The 16,866-nt window shown below is 38.2% G+C and overlaps 1 protein-coding gene and 2 long non-coding RNA genes across 8 annotated transcripts in view; 2 read left to right on the top strand and 1 right to left on the bottom strand.

Moving 5' to 3' along the window:
• The window catches only part of IFT81 (intraflagellar transport 81), a 38,202-nt gene extending 29,893 nt beyond the window's left edge, over positions 1-8,309 (top strand). Inside the window, exons 14-18 of the mRNA XM_010720109.3 lie at positions 846-932; positions 1,962-2,033; positions 2,120-2,205; positions 5,759-5,804; positions 6,767-8,309. Coding sequence (XP_010718411.1) covers positions 846-932; positions 1,962-2,033; positions 2,120-2,205; positions 5,759-5,804; positions 6,767-6,949 — 474 coding nt within the window. The 3' untranslated portion in view covers positions 6,950-8,309. The remainder of the gene's footprint in view (positions 1-845; positions 933-1,961; positions 2,034-2,119; positions 2,206-5,758; positions 5,805-6,766) is intronic.
• The window catches only part of LOC116217265, a 14,954-nt gene extending 1,462 nt beyond the window's left edge, over positions 1-13,492 (bottom strand). The window contains exons 1-3 of one of the 2 annotated variants that reach the window (XR_004161588.1): positions 13,417-13,492; positions 10,580-10,777; positions 9,682-9,766 (exon numbers count right to left, since the gene is read on the bottom strand). This is a non-coding gene — a long non-coding RNA (uncharacterized LOC116217265). Of the gene's footprint in view, positions 1-9,572; positions 9,767-10,579; positions 10,778-13,416 lie in introns of those variants that run through there. The other variant, XR_004161587.1, reaches the window with a different exon arrangement.
• LOC104913535 overlaps positions 10,773-16,866 on the top strand; it is a 13,759-nt gene continuing 7,665 nt past the window's right edge. For 2 of the 5 annotated variants that reach the window (XR_795456.3, XR_795453.3), the window contains exons 1-2: positions 13,579-14,085; positions 14,673-14,726. This is a non-coding gene — a long non-coding RNA (uncharacterized LOC104913535). Of the gene's footprint in view, positions 14,086-14,672; positions 14,731-16,866 lie in introns of all 5 variants that reach the window. The other 3 variants (XR_004161586.1, XR_795454.3, XR_795455.3) reach the window with 3 other exon arrangements.

Raw genomic sequence — 16,866 nt, 5'->3', positions numbered from 1 at the left:
CAAGCAACAAGTAAAAGACTGGAATTTCTAAAAGCTATATCACACTGGAATTTTGTCCTTTATAGTAATTAAAAATCAAAACAAAGAAGACCTATAATGATAAATAATAAAAATCATGGTTCAAAATCACAGCAAAGTTAACTTTCAAATTAGTTTCAAAGCTTTTTGTGCTTCTCAGCACTAGTGATCTCAAATAACTCTTTTTTAAAATAGATCAGAAATAAATTTCATCTCAATGGCTGTGTACATTGATCTAAGTCCTATATTAGTCTGTTGGAATGACAGATTTATCCATCTGTTTTCAAAATTTTACAGACAGCTGAAGAAGTCATTCAGGTCCACAGCTGCTGTAAGTTGGCTCATTGACACAGAAGTAAATTGAGCTATCCCTTTATCTATCAACTAAATTTCCAGAAAACTTATTTTTGATGGTTCTATTTAAAGTGTTAGCAAGTGAAACCCAGCTAAGCCATTTGTTGCGTACAACTAGAAAGCAAAGCAGTTTTTTCATAGGTAGCAAGCATACTAATCCCTTCTTAATCTCCATTTTTGTAATTATTTTTCATTTTTCTTGGAAGCGCTCCCCTAATGATCTACCATGTTAAAGCTGTGGCTGTAAACAGGAAATCTGCATGCTATGTTGTGGTGTATACAGCTTGTTCACCACTATGCAGCCTTACTGTGTGTGTGTAACAGTACCCACGTGCCTGCTGGGTTTACATAAGTGTCAGGGAGCGTGCCAGTAGCTGGGGTTGATGCGTGAGACCAGCAAGAGCCTGCTTGAATGTCACATGTCAGTCAATTGAAGATTTCATTTATGTACCCTTCTGCCCTTTTCATATAAGGAATTAACTCAAGAATGTGATGAAAAAAAAATCCAGTATGACAGTTGTGCAGCAGGGTTAGAGAGCAATCGCTCCACACTGGAACAGGTAAGATGGTGGCTTGGTCACAAGGTTAATAAATGCCGTGCAATGTGTTGCTCATTACGGTTCAGTACTTTCCCTGCCTTCCCTCTGGATATGGAAGCTCTAGGTTCACTTCAGGTGGCAGTGAGTCAATGGTGATCCACAACTATGCAAACCATGCCAGAAGCTACTGTGGACTAGCTGCGGTCCCACGCGCTTCCCGTTCTGAACAGCAGCAAATGAACTCAGTGCTACATCAGCCCATCCGCTGAAGTCCAGCACTGATTAGCAAGAGTAAAAGAAGAGGCATCTGCCAGAAATCCTGCTGACCTAAGTATTTGTTAGAAAAGAATTTCACAATGTTAAGGATTAATTTATCAAGACAAATCTTCACGTGCGTTTAGCATACTCTTTAATCTAGCAAAACCAATCCAATGGCTACATAATGCACTGAAACTGATGGCAAGGACTTTTCAGCATACATTCCTGAAAATTATGGACTAAAATAAAACCTTTTTTTAAAAAAAAGTAATACAGCAATGTAGACGTATCTAGGAGCTTGCCTGTGTGTAGCTTACATATTGCCTGAACTGCAGCACTTTTAGGAAGGGAGGTACTTAAAGCAGTTCAATATTCTGATGTGGGAACGGCATTAATACATATAAAATATATTTATATGAATCTGTGGATTGTCTTCTATGAACTTTGTCTGGATTTGGCTTTTCAAGGGCTTGCCAGCATAAGGAATTTATTTCAAACTAAAACCAGTGTACATTCAAAGTGTAGGTGGGTGTATAGGTACTCTTTCCCTGTACTGAACGTACCTCTGTATGGCTTAATCCAAGTGAAATAAAGAACTCCACATACAAACCCATTTGAAGTAGACCTTCCAGAAGAACTGTTTTTCAATAGCCAAAATTCTAAAAAGACATAAGCAATGAACAATTCAGAGTTATGCTTTTTTGTGTTACTGACTCTCATGGTTTATATGGCACCATGAATGGTGTTCTCATCAGTGAGAACATCCACTGAAATCTGATTCTTGTACTACAGGAAGTGAAGGGACTTCTCGAGGAGTGCACTCAGGAAGAAAGCAACTACCACTATGTGAACTGCATGAGAAAAGTAAGGTCACAGGAGGGACTAAATCATTCTATGAAATGAAATAGGAATTATGTATTTCTTAAAACAATTGTTATCTTTTGTTATAGAATCTAGAAATACAGCTGCAACGTGTTAAAGAAGAAATGAAGATATATGTCTCCCCAGATCCACAGGAGAGACGAAAGGCAATTCGGTAACCGTATTAGTGTGTTCCTTTTGTGTTAAGCTGAAGGATATTCAAAATCTGAGATTGAAGTTAGGAATTTTCTCACTGGCATTTGAACTGGAGGAGTTCACCTGATAAATTTAGAAACACTATAATAATCTAAAAATAAGCATCTTGAATTCCAGTATATGCTGCTGTAAACCTATGAGTTCTCTCAGACATACCAGAAGATTTTCCCCTCCTGCTGGAGATTATAGGCCCCAGATAGTGGCTTTAACTCACAGCCCCTGTTGGCACAAGGTCAGAGAAGCCATGCCTCAGCTAGGTCCCACGGGAAGCATGGCTCTACCATAATGCCTCTGCCAAGTTTGCCCCGAGACTCCAGCTTGTAGAAGATATTCCACCTCTCAAAGAGAGCAACCATACGCTGCCATCAGATTCTGGCAACTCCTTGCCAATCTGCTGTTCTTCCAGATGTGGTAGCTGTTATCATCACTAGTCCAGAAATGGAGGACTGAATATACACACCCTAATTGGTTTTGTTTTGCTCCTTTTTGTGGTTTCTGTGCCATAACAGTAACTTTCATCTTTACCCTCCATTTAATTGATAGGACAGTTACATCAAAGTAAGAGATTTTTCAAGACCCTTTATCTGGTACTACTGTATGAAGGAGTCTCTAGAGAATCCCATTTTTAGTTCAGTGCAGATGGGGAATCAGCTCCGCCCTGTACCTCTCTGTTTCACCACCTGCATCAGTGAGCATTCCTGCGGTTGGCTTTATTGCAAGGACTTCAAAATCCGTAGCAGTATCGATCTTTGTGAGGCCTTTTCTTAGATTTCTGCCTTTGTATTTTGGAGACATGACAGATTGTTACTAGAGATCTGTATAAGCTGTCATGTTAGAACTGTGGTTCGTGTATAGTCTTTGGTACAACTTGCCAAAATGTCTCACAAAACTGTTCCATTCAGAAAACAGTTCAAAAACATGACTTAGCAGCACAGCAAAGACAAAACTTAGATGGTAATCATGCTGCATTTCATTATAATGCTTCAGACCATTCCTTAAGCAGATGTCACAAGAAGAAAACCTAAAGTTCTCTATCGTTTCTCAAAGGAGATGGAAGAATAAGTTGATTTCCCAAGTTGTCCTGTTAGGCCTCTGCTTTTCAGAATAATTTCTGGTCAGTTCTGTTGCAGTGGTGGCAACTAGGGAAGCAGTACTAAGTGGGTAATCAACATAGCATCACAAGATTGTTTGGGTTGTAAGGACCTTAAAGATCATTTTCTTCCAACCCTCTTACTGGGGACACTTCCCACAGGGTCAGGCAGCCCAGAGCCCCATCCAAATAGGCAAATATCATCCAGCATCACCTGAGGCAATTTCTTCATTGGCAAGTGGACTGAAAAAGATTTCTCTAACAAAAGCGGACAACAACAAAATGAAGTAGAAGTGTCAAAAGAAAAGTAGTTGTGAGGGAAAAGCTCAGTGATGATGCGAATATTCATTAGTATGAAAGGCAGCAGGGGCAAGCAGCTGAGAGGAAACAGGGGTCAAACAGCAGGCACTATCCTTTTATGGCTCTGCGGGGAAGGGGAGGATCTCAGTTTATTCACAAATGTTAAGCAAAAAACGCTCCAGCTCAAACACTTGTGACAAGAACATCCACGCTGTCGATGTTCACACAGACAAGCCACTGAATCCAAGTGCTGGAATTTAGGGTGAGTCCAGCTATGTAATTCCAGGTATGGTGAGGAGAATGTGAGCGAGCATTACCACTCTCTCTGCTGTCCCTGCTTTGCTTTCTAATGGTGGGCACAGAAACTAGAGAAATTCTCCCTCTCACAGTGACTATACACATTTCTGACCTTGTGTGAGAGGTTGCAGACCAGTTGCATTTAAATGAATTGCAACAAAGCTCAATATAGGGATCTTCACCAAAAAATAAATAAAATAAAAAAATAATAAAAAAAAAACAAACATGTTTTTAGACATCATTTTAGAACATGAATGTATTTTTCAGCAGGCACTGGAATGTAAACGGAGTGAAAATGAACCATAAATAGAACAGCACTTTCCTAACAACGTATTGAACAAAAAATGTCTTAATTCCAACCCTCTTTTTTTGAACATAAACTCCCTGTTCCGTGGAGTCAGTTCTTAGGAATGTGAAAAGTTAATTTTCTTCTCTAAAAATAGATTTTTTTTTTAAATGAAGTTATCAAGTTGCATTCTTTCCAGTCATCATTATAAATAGTAAAGAAAAGCTTACTACAAAAGACATCTAATTTTATTACTTTGAAAATTCTATTATACAAAAAAATATTTTTAAGGCCAAATGTGTGTGAACATATGCTGTGTGCCAGTAGAAATAAGAGTCAGTGTTCTGTCTCTCCAGTTTGTTGAGGATTGCTAGGGATCAGCTGTGTCTGCACAGCGCTTGGAGCAGTCTCAAGACTGCTCTGATTTGTTCTGGCTGGAATTGTCCAAGAGTGACAGATCATAAAATGACCCAGCTGCATTCCTTGCACATCCATTTTGTGGGGAGCATGGCAGGCAGGACCAGGTGGCCTGGAGCCCAAGTGCTCTGGTCGAAATTGTGGAGGACCTCATGGAAATGGAAGGAATATAAGAAACGTTGGTTCTGTGCTGCCCCTCACTATGCTCTAGCAAACTTTCACACTCTGATTTTAGGAAGGCTGATATTTCTTTTTGGAAATTAAAATTTCTCTATGCAAAGCTCTTCTGAGTGATTTGAAAAGTTCTTGATATGTTCTTATTTTATAATCCATAAGCAAACTCTAAACTTCTAACTGTACCATTACAGTCAAAATATGAGCATTTATTTTTTTCAAGTAAGTCGGTGAAGAAAGAGACTTTTGTCCATTTTAAAAATAAGTTTTGTGTCTGAACTGTGCTGTTATGATTTGTAATATTATATTGTCAGGTTTCAAGTATTGAGTTTGCCTGTGTCAGAAAGTGATCCGGCCACTGTTACAGACAAAGGTGTACAGCCAAGATTTTTTATAATGAATGTCAACAGTTAACGCTCCTAAACCTATATTTAGGCACCCAAATGTGACGGCTGTTTTCTGAAAGTGAGGAACGCACGGCGGTTCCTTTGCAGCGACTGGATTTGAAATACTATTCTTTCTCATTCCTGTATTTTCCCACTCATTCTAACACTACATTTGCAGCATTTAAGAGCTGTGTATTTGTAAACTTTGATGCTTGTAGAAAGTAGGCTCCTGGCTAAGTTCAGAATACAACCATCTAAAACTTCTTGTTGTTGCCTTCAACTTTGGTGCAGCAATAATTACGCCTGCTTCAAAAATGTAAGAGATCTTATCCAGTATTGCTTTTGCCAACTGCACGCCTGAGAGAATCAGAGTGATCTGATCCCTGATGTCGTGGGATGTGTTGTCTAACAACAGAAATGTTTCTTTGTGTTTCCTCTTCTGACTTACCTCATTTATGAGCCTCCTGATACGTTCAGAATTTTTTGTGCTTTAATCATTATTCTGTCATACTATAAAGAAACCAACAAAATTCAGAATAAAATTATTATATATTTCCTTTAGAGAACAGTATACACGAATGATCCTTGAACAAGAAAACCTTGGGAAGGTAAGAATGAGGTTTTTACCTTTTAAAAAATAAAAAATAAAAGAAAATCGTAGCATTCATATTTTTGTGGAGCTTACTATCAAAGGCTGTGGTCAGTCCTTTATAAAAAGCATATTGCAGCCTACAAAGAAAATTCCATCACTGCTGGCAATGGTAATTAATACCCTGAGAAGAGATCATGCTAGCTCTTCAGGGCTTGATTTCCTGCAGAGTATAGCATGAGCCGCTTGTAAAAGATAGTCAAACAGCTTAACATGACAGCACATTCCCAGTAAACCATTTGGATAAGAAACTGAAACATGGACATGACAAACTGTGCCAGCTCAAATTTGATGTTGTATATAAAGCAACCTGTTGATGACAATAAATTTTGGGCCTGTCAGCCTTATCGCTGTTATTAAAGGCCAAGGGATCATCATTGTACCACTGCTAAACAAAAGCAGTTGTCCACTTCTTAATCTTGTACAAAGCTCCGATCAGCACAGAAGAGGTTAGATGTACCATTCACACTAAACATCTTTCTTTTATTGGTTTCCTTTTTATGAGTCAGTGTGAGTGATTTTTACAGGTCTGGGCCGTTGCTATTATGATCAATAGCGAGCTTCATTGTAAAACATGAATGTCATGTTTATAAGGTGATCATATGAACGCATTGCAGGCTGCTACTTGAGACTGTAAGAGCTCAGTATGGAAATAAACTCAGATTTTAGCATAGCTTCTCAAGTATACGAGACGGTTTTAAAACTTTGAAGCAATTGTTTGTCCATACAAAGCAGATGCCTAAATCCCCAGTGCTGATTCATTTATCACTTGCAAGGAGTGTTACTAACTTGAACAAAATGTAATAATAATATTTCAGTAGCTTGTAAAAATCCTTATCATTCTTTTGTCGTTCCGTTGCCTGTGTAAGCAATTTTTGGACGTAAACTTTCAGCAATCGAATATTTTTTGTTTTTTAACAGAAATTACGAGAGAAGCAGAAGGTTGTACGGGAAAGTCACGGGCCTAATATGAAGCAAATTAAAATGTGGCAGGATTTTGAGCAGTTAATGGAATGTAAGAGAGAATGTTTTCTAAAACAACAAAATCAAACAGCTATTGGTCAAGTCATCCAGGAAGCAGGTAAAGATAGGCTTGTACTATGAACTCTTCCTTCTTTATACCAACATCAAGTAAGAAGACTGTGGGTTGGCTTCTCAAAGGTAACCTCTTTGTTGCTTTCATCATTTCTATATGAATTTGTTGTACATTGTCTGTTTCTGGTGGATAAAGTGCACCTAAACTATGAAGTTGTTCGTCCATTGTTTAAGTGACAACAAAACATAGTTGGGAAGATCTGTTATGAGATCTGTGCTAGGGTGAACCTCATCATAAATCTTTGTTTTAGAAGGCTGGGAATGGCATGCATCTGCAGGGAGATCAAAGGAAAACAAATCCTTTTCCAGGGTCACAGAAAACTTACGTAATTGCTCTGCTCCTTATTCCGTATCACTATGGTTATATTTTTGCAAGGTCTGGTACTTGATATTGTATAATTGTGGACCTCCTGGCTTGGCCCTCTCCTTCCCCATTGTCTTTATTCATGTAGTGTGACTGGCAAGAATGGAGCCATTTTCACTCTGAGCTGCACAGACCTTGCTTGCACACTCCTACTCATACTTTCATTGCACGGTTCAATTAAACTGATTGTGCTTCCAGGAGACAGCTCATTGCACTAGCGTCAGGACTGGGTTCTGAGAACAATTACTTGGATTCTGAGATCGTTCCATTATCTCTTGTTGTTTTAACAACTCTATATTTCTTGCATATAGAAACATATACTTTTTTTCTATTTTTTCTTAGCTGTCCATGGGAAAGTGTTAACTGGTCCACTAAAACCTTTCTCTACTGAAGATATATTGCTGTTCTGCCTGTGCAGTATGGTTCCAAAGTGGTTGTGCTAGCTAAAGAGCGATGCACCAGAGATGGAGGGCTATTGGTGAGCGTAAATATGGCACAGTGGTTCCTGCATAAGGTAGGGTATGAAGAACAGATAGGCAAGGCTCCCTTGTATTCAGGCTTTGACCTGTGGGCCACAGGCAACTGTCATGGCCCTAAAAATTGCATCATGAGACCTACAGCTAACCCAGGGTAAGAGGAATGCAGATGAGGCTTGAAACTGTCCTTCACGCTTCATCATTTCTGATGAGCGCCTCTTAGTCACAATCAAAAGACCAGAAGCAGAGAGATAAGTCTGGGTGACGAGAGCTCCTGCTCTTCTTCTGTAGTCTCTTGGCTTATTGAATTTTTTTATTTTTTCTGCCTAAACAAGAATGGATTTTTTCACTAATAGTTTTTTTTCAGATGTAATTTGGATGCAAGAAATGATTTAGTCTTCTCTGACACCTAATTAAGACATCCGCTGTTTTCTCTGTCAAAGGAGGGTTGGGTAACTGTACAATTCCTAGTTTGTCTTTACATTAAGTATATTTGCTAACAGAGCTTGAATAAAATCCAATGACTACATTTTGACTGAATGTTATTTTCTATATTTCATAGGTTTATGAAGTAATAGAAAGTAAATTCTTACTGACAAGTTTCTGGCTGGGCCACAGGAGGATGGTTGGAAAAGCTCAGGGTCATTTAATTACATTTATTCCAGATGCCTCCAAAAGGTTCTGAATTCCACTGTACGCCTAAGGAACATGTCCATTAGATACTCAGGACATCCTCATGCAAGCCCTCCCACACTGCTGAATAGCTGAAGATAGTTTTTCTCAACAGCTGCACATTGATCTTTCCCAGGACAAGGAGAAGCAACACATTCTCCACTACGCACACTATCAGTGAGCACGGAGGGAAGGATGTTGTGTAGGAAACTGTCTGTTAAGTGGGGAGAAGGTGCTGCGTTGCCACCAGCAGCCTTTTCCCTGGGCATTTAGGTTACTTGGTGATCAGAGCTGGAGGACTGCCTCTGGTTCAGAGGCACAAGGACAGGACAGGGAGAAAGGGTATCTTATATACCTCAAAATTTCGAAACAAATCCCTAAAAACTCTATTTGACTAGACCATTTATTCAAAGATTTATTGCAGCGATTAGCCTGCTGCCCAGGAAAAAGTAATGCTTTTGAAATTCATAGCAATGATGTAGAGTAAGACTGAGTATAATCATTTTCCATTTTTCTGTTCAGTTACCCTAAAAATAGTTCATCTTTCTTCCTTGTAAAAACAGTTTATTGCTGGTTACTCAATGATGACGTGATTGTTGCTCTGATCTGATTAGCTCTCTGTCATTTGTACAGCACCGAGAAAGGGCACAGAGATTATACACTACAGCAGCAGCAAAATTACTTTCTGAGATGAAGCAGAAAATCATAATGACTGTTATGAAAAGAAAATTGGAAAAACTCAAATGCTATTTTTAACTTTTAAGTGGACACTTAATAAATGCACCTTAATGGTTTCTGCTCACTGGCTTTTCCATGTGGCTTGTGAGTTGAAGGGAGCATTCAAAAATCTTCGACTGAGTTTTGCAGTTTTACTTTCTAAATTGTAAGAAAAGCTTATTCTTAATATATATATATATATATATATATATATATACACACACACACACATATACACATATATATATATACACACACATATATACATAGATATAAAACTTTATTAATTTAATCTAGTTAATAAGATCAAACGTACTATATGGAAAAATAGCTGCCTTCTCTTGGCAAAGGCCCAAATAAATAAAAAAATATGCATAGCTAAATGTGGGGTCTCTGCACTTACCAACTTTCTTCCAATTAGAATGCTGATTGGAGCAGTCGCTCACAAGCGACTGATTACTTTGCTTCAAAAGGGTTCTCCTCATCTTTGTCCAGAACTGGATGAGAAGGTTTTCCAGGTGGCATTGTGCAGCTTTGCATTATTTACTCATATTAACACCAACTGTCCCTAGAGCCACAGGAAAGCTCCACATGGGCCTAGGAGATGAAATAGTTATAGACATCAGAAATAAGCATGAGAGAACAGTACGTCTACTGTGTTACATAAAGAGCCATTTTATCATCTGAATATGAGATTATTTCATTTATACTACCATGTAGCTTTCATATGAACTAGAGAAAGTAAAGTAAGTATTCCTATACTTTAAGTGATCCAGACCTAGGAATATTTACTTGTACACCTTTATTTACACACAGGTATTACTACTTTTGTAGTATAGTTGCCCATAAACATACAAGTCCTGCTATTGTATTTTACTGTGTTTAAGTATACAGATTTCCAGAGCTTTCTTGATAAGGCTTTTTTACAGGTATGATATTGATCTCTGTTACAAAATACAATACAGCAAGAGTGTTTAACAACAGTTCGGAGCTTAGACAACCTGCTTATGATGGGCATTTTCTGATCAATAAGAATGAATGAAGTAGCCAACAAGCAACACAAAAACCGTTCTCCAAAATGACTTGCTGGTGCAGGAACTGGAAGCGGAGAGCTCTGTCTCTTTACATCACTATTTCATGTCTGGCCCAGATCAACAGTGACTCAGAGTTCACCATTAGCTACCTGGCCGCTGTCCTCAGCAAGAGATGGAAGCAGAGCAATTTGGCAGGAGCACTCTGAATTCCTAAATCACCACTCTGGCAGCATCTGGTGAAGCTGGAGTCAGCTTGCACAAGAAGGCAGACAAACATGACTGGGAAGACAGCATAGACTGAGTGCTGTTATCCAAAAGGTGTCACCTTGGGAGAAAGGTCATAACACACTGACACAGCACAGTGTGGGAAACTTACTCTGTCATCTTGCTCAGGGATGAGGACCACATGGATGCATGCAGATCTGCTTTCTCTCATTGGTGCTGTATTTGCTCAGATTTAAGTGAAAAAGACAAAGAGCTCACTCTCAACATTTGCTCTACGTTGTCTTTTGTAGCAATTGGTTTCTGCTGATGGGATGCTGTTAAGTCTTTGGCTGCCTTTCTCTATGGTAACCTGCAATGGAAACAATTAAAATGTGCAGGGACACAACAGTGTTGCAGTGAGGAAACATTACATGAATCACAACGTTATCATAAGGTATCAACTTTATGGGCATCACTCAATTGATGAGTTGTTTTCTAACAGTCATAATTTGACCCATTTTCAGATTGTTTAAAGAGTTCTTTAAATTTTCAGCATGAATTTAAAATAGGTTCTTTAAATTCTCAAGTGCTTCTGTACTGTTGATTCTGCAGTGGCAGTCTCAGAACTCCCAAGGCAGTCCATTTCTTTGAAGGTCACTGGGTGAACAGGGTATTTTTCACAATTGCATTACACTGCTTTTCATGCTCCCAATTTACAGAGGGAAAGTGCTGTCAGCCATGTGCTGTGGGAATGTCAGACTCGGTGAGGAGCTGTGGTACTTGAGGGGGGAGCAATCACACTCCAAGTAATCAGCAGGAACTGTGAGACAAATCATGTGGTCCATACTCTCACAAAACCCTCACTGACTTCAGTGGGAGTTTTGCCAAAATAAGGTCTGCTGGATTTAGCTCTTCCTCCTGATGGAACAAGTGGAAATTAAAGGGCCAGGATCAGATTTGTGTGACAGAGAGAAAAAGAAGAACCATAATTATCTTAAAATTAACAACTTTTGCCCAAAGCAAATCAGTGTTCCATTAGAAGCATTTAATTTACAACAAGAATTAAGTGTTTGTGTGAGTGCTTCTCAGCACTACCAAAATCCACTACACTTTGATTTTTATGAGATGTCTGTGAGAGGCTGTCTTGCTCAATCTCGTGTTGGAGTATTTATAACATTTAATAAACCACATCACACATTACCTTGTATTTAACAACATTATTTACATTTGTTATAAGGATAAGGAGCACATTTTAACCTTTTTATCGTATCTCCATTCCTCATCATTTTGAGACAAGTACGTTTCTGCAAATCAGGACACATGCAACCGGCATTTGCTAAATGCCAGGAGCTGGAGTTCTTTTCCTGCAGGTGGTTCTACAAAAAGCCAACGTCTATTGCTCTGCTTCAGTCCTCTCTATCATTACAGAATGACATTTCATTTTTAAGCTTCTGAATTTTATTCCAGTAAGTGCTTAATTAGGTCAACTTTTGAAACAGGAGAAAGCCAAATTCTGCACATTTTGCTGATACCAGAAAAAATGAAGTTGGTAGGAGCATGGAAAATGGGATCTGACTCCTTTTCAAAAGTAAATTATTTGTCCTGCTTCTTCCTCATTCTGCTTCTTTCCCCTGGAATGGAATAGAAAACGTGCCTGGCAACGTAGGAAGCAACAAGAAAAGTATACAGGTATGCATCTTATACAAACAGTAACCACTTGAGGGAAATAATAGAGGACTTAATCTCATAATATCTTCTTGATAAATTTTACAACTGTTTTATACTGAAAAAAAATCTTGATTTAGGTTTTCTGCAATTAAAAATTTGAATGCAATTTTTAAATGGATTACTGTTTTTTGAAATACCAGTCAACTTTAAGGTCTGTACAGCGTGAAGGATACAGTTTATGTGGTTGACACTGTTATGGTACCTTCTGGCAAATAAGCTAAAGCTTGGGCATTTCTCTGGAGTCAGCACATCAATCTCAGAGCCATTAATGACAAATTACCAAAAGCACAAAGTTATTTTTTTAATTTGGAACCCTAAAATTTGAATATCTAAAAATTATGCATTATGTGAAAATGTTTTGCATTTGCGTCTCAACCACCATCTCGATGATGTGTTTCTCCAAGGCAGCATCCTGTGGACTGCAACATTCAGAAACTTGGAATTTTTTTTAGAGTATTTATAAAATGTTGTACCCACCTCCCTTATTCCATGTTTTGAAGCTTGCCATGTTTTTAAAGCATATTTTAAAGAAAACAGAACTGTATTAGAACACTGAAAGTCACCCACAGACAACCTGTTTCACTGATACTTTACATTTACACTGCATCTTTTGTCCTGAAGGAGTTCTCTGCTTCATTTTCATTCTATGTAGGCTGATGAGACCGCTCAGGTATCTGCAGGAGTGAGTCAGGGAACGCTGGGAGATGTGCTTCACGTTCAGAGGTTAGTAAGAAAAATTGAGCATTTGTTATTTCCTGGGTACTGACATCACCATCTCAAATCTCCTTAAGGAAAATTACTTCTACAGCTGAAAACAAGAGCACAATCTGAATTCTTTTGGTAAAGAGCTGGAGCATGCTGTACTTCACAATGGGTCGTTATTCCTTCGTGTTTTGCATTTACCACACTGTACTTCAAACATTTGTATGTGAAATGCATCACTTTAAAATCTGCGGATACTGAAGGTTCTTTCCTGCTCGTTGATGTAATTGAGTGAAATGAAGGTTGATCATAAAATGTAATGAGAGGGGAAGAGAGAACTCTTACGCTGGAAAAAGCACTATAAATATTTTCCTGAGATCATTAACACAACCTTGTAACACTTTGCCTCGTGCAGCGGAAAGAATTATACAATCGTTTTATGAAGTTTCTATCTAAAAAGTATTTACAATTCCATCCTAAATATACATGGCTTTTTTTTTTAAAGCGTAACAAACAAACAAACAAAAAAAACCCCAACAGCCTATAATTCTTAATGCTGTAATCAAAGTTATTTCCAACCTTTGAAGGGATTCACTTCCCAGGGGCTCGGCAGCGTCAAACAAATGTTCGACTTTTATTCTGACACTTCTTGAAGAATTTGATTGAAACTATATATGTCAAGATAACACCCAACAAAGTGCCCCTCTTGCGTTTGTTTCAAGATATTTTTGGAAGCAACAGAGACGACCTTGGATGGAGCTGCTTTTCCAATTTAGGACTTCATTTGGTCTAAGAGAGTAAAATCATACTCTTCTGTCCTTTTGTATACCCACAAACAAAACAGTGTTGTTACTTTCTGCTATTGTAAAACTGTTTTTCTGTACCTTGTTAGCAGTGTCAATCTGTTGAGGATAAGAACTGTTTTAGGTAATCCACAGTTACGTTCAAACATACATATAAATAGTCCTCCAGTGTATCACATGTCCCTGTAAAACACTGCAATCTAAACGAACAGTGGTCCTTTATGTAATGCCTTTCTTTCTTTACAACGAGTGTTAATAAATAAGCTTAGCCTTTGTCTTTGCTTATAGACATCAAGAATCTGATTTCAAGCCAGGGCTCACACAGACTTGATGTAAAGTCTAAATGAGGAGAGTGGTAATGCTGGTGAATGCGCTGCGATGGGACTGCCACCTGTCTGGATTGCAGGAGAAATATTGTTTGTCAAGCTTCAAGTTTAAATCCAAGGTTAGGAGCCAGGTCCTCTGCACTTCTAGAGAGGGGGGGATGGTTTTCTTTGGATTTAGGTTTGCCAGCTCTGCAAAGTTTCATTACATCTAATCAATTGCATTTTAAATAGTTTGCATTTAATTTTCTTTATAATCAATATATTTTAGTTTATTTGTACTACTGTCTGCCACAGGCATACTGCAGTCTGTAACAAAATGAAATGGTTTGTTGTGATTGTAATGTATTTTCACTGCTGCGAATAGAAACAGAATTGACAGAGTACAGTATTCTTGTCATTTATCCTGTATAGTCATATTTACTGTTTAATGTTTACTGTCTATTTTCTTTGTCCTGTGATATCTAATGGGCAAATGCAAAGGATGATACAGAAACTAAATCTAGACATGCCAGTGTGGTCTGTTTGATATAAGTGGTATATGCAAATGCAGATGTAAGTATACTGCTTAAGAGTATATTGTTTAAATACGTTTGATTGTGCTCCAAAATCAATACTTCTGGTTGTGTTTTACACTCAGTATGCCTGATGGCTCAAGTGTTAAATCTAGAATATGCAGTTCCTGATTTTATGGCATTGTCATGTACAGTAGCTGCGGACAGCTGAAGGGAAGCAACTGTGAATAGATCCTGGGAATCAGCATGTATGTGAGTATGACTGTATATATTAGCATATCATATGCACAAATCAAGTTAAAATAAGCTATTTGGTGCAGCAATTTTCATGAGAATCTCAAAATAATTTATAAATAACCCTTAGTAAAATGTGTTGACCACACAGACAGATAAACAAGTTGCTGCTATTATTTTTACTTTCTAGATGAACAAAGCATGGTGCAGAATTAAATGGAATGGTTGAGTCATCCCTGGGTTTTGGCCTAAGGGTACACCCAGGGTCCCCCACCTGATACTGTCTGAGAGAGATCCTGAGTTTTGCCCTGACCATTGCTGTTCAGACAGCCCAAACTTCATCCTGGCCTGATGTTTACCAGCACAGTAGTCAGTGTCCCAGCTTTGGGTATCCTCATCTGATCTCTGCCACTCCCTAAAAAGTAATTCAGAAGTAAAAGATCAGTATATTTGCAATGTGTAAAGGAAAGGTCAGAAGAGTCACAGATAAACAAATATGATACAAATGTGAAGTCATTTTTCTGAAGGAGTTTTTAATTAAATTTTAACATGGAATTTGAAGACATGAGAAGTATCACGCCTCACTTTGCTGTACTTATGGAGTCAGTCAGACTGCATATGAGATATTTTGTTACCCAGAGATCTTTTTACAATCACAGAGAGAAATATCAGGAGAAGCAGTCCTAAAGAGAAACACGGTGTGTGTGCATACAACAAAGATTACATCTCTTCATTATAAAACAGTAGACATGAGTTTAGGGCAACTTATTTGTGTGTGTCCAGTTAACATTTTCAGCCTCTTACAAGTCTCTACTTTATACTGCAGCTGAAACATTAATCATACAACTAGAGCAGAAAAAACAGGAAACTTTTCTTAAACATCTGAAGGAAATTAAGAGATTTTTAATATTCAGTGTTGTAATCAAAAACGTAAAGAGATGTGACTGTGAAAGCATGTGAGAAAAGCTGTCTGGCTTAAAACATGGCAAGGAACAAGAGTTCGGGCACCTGGTTCATTGCTCTGGCCAGCCGTGGTCAAAGCTGCTGCTCCTGCTCATTTGGGGTACTCCTCAGTGTGCCACTGTGCTGGAACCAGGTGGAAGTAATCTTCTCAATACACAGGCAGTGGATTTAGCACTGAAGCACTAAATTTTGCTTTTATACGTGAGATCAAATCCAGGGTCACCTCAGTTAATGAATAACCCAGTCAATTGTGATAGATCCTACTTATTCTGATAAATTTGGCTTTAAAAATTGAACTTTTGTAGATACAAGTGTAAACTACAGGGGAATAGAAACATATTTTTCCCATGAAAAATATTCAGTTGTGTCAACAACACGAAAGAAATGCTCATACTGTTTTTGAAGAGATCTGAAAAATCATAGTTTTCACGAAAGAAAAAATTAAAAGCAAAGTTAACACAAATAAAACTTATACTTTCTGGATAAAAAATGCTTCAAACAAACAAAACGAAACAACCCAAATAGCTTTGATGGAAATGTACTCCTTACCTACTAGATATTCATCTTGTTACTGTGTAATTCCATTCGAATCAGATGAACTCTTCACAGCAGGTTCAGTGCAGCGTTATATTCTCCAAGGAAAGGTGTGGATACTGGAGTTTAATAATAAGGGCATATTTCTTTGATACAGCAGCTGCATCAGAGCCAAACTTTACCTGCAAATTACACAGTGCTGATGCAGTTTATCTTTGAAACAATCCGTATGGGTACAAAGGGTTTTTATGAAAGGCATTCAACAAATAGAGCGGGTTGCAATGTTATTGTCTCAGCGATGCAAAAATATTGAATAGCCAAACACAACATTAGCTAATTAAGTTGAGGGTGACTACTGGACAGAGATAAAGTACATAGTAAGTAAGCATGGATTAAGCCTGCCCTCTCACCGCACATACTGGGGTGGCTCCCTGAATACACTGAGAATGTAGGTTTCCAGGAAATTGAAGCCAGCAATAATTGGCACCTGGAAACTAAAAGAAGGTCAACAAAAATCAGAGAGAACTTCTTCAGCTGCAGTGCATTGTAAAGACAGTGCAGAGCTTAGGACAGAACTTCAAAAACAGGACTCCTCCAATAAAACAGTAGTGAGAAATTGGCTGTTTAAGGAAAGTATTACTTGGAAAATACTATTAC

The sequence above is a fragment of the Meleagris gallopavo genome, chromosome 17 (genome assembly GCF_000146605.3).
Source record: "Meleagris gallopavo isolate NT-WF06-2002-E0010 breed Aviagen turkey brand Nicholas breeding stock chromosome 17, Turkey_5.1, whole genome shotgun sequence".
In the NCBI taxonomy this organism is placed as follows: domain Eukaryota; kingdom Metazoa; phylum Chordata; class Aves; order Galliformes; family Phasianidae; genus Meleagris; species Meleagris gallopavo.
The sequence above is the reverse complement of the archived record's forward strand: the minus strand, read 5'-3'. Positions and strand labels throughout refer to the sequence as shown.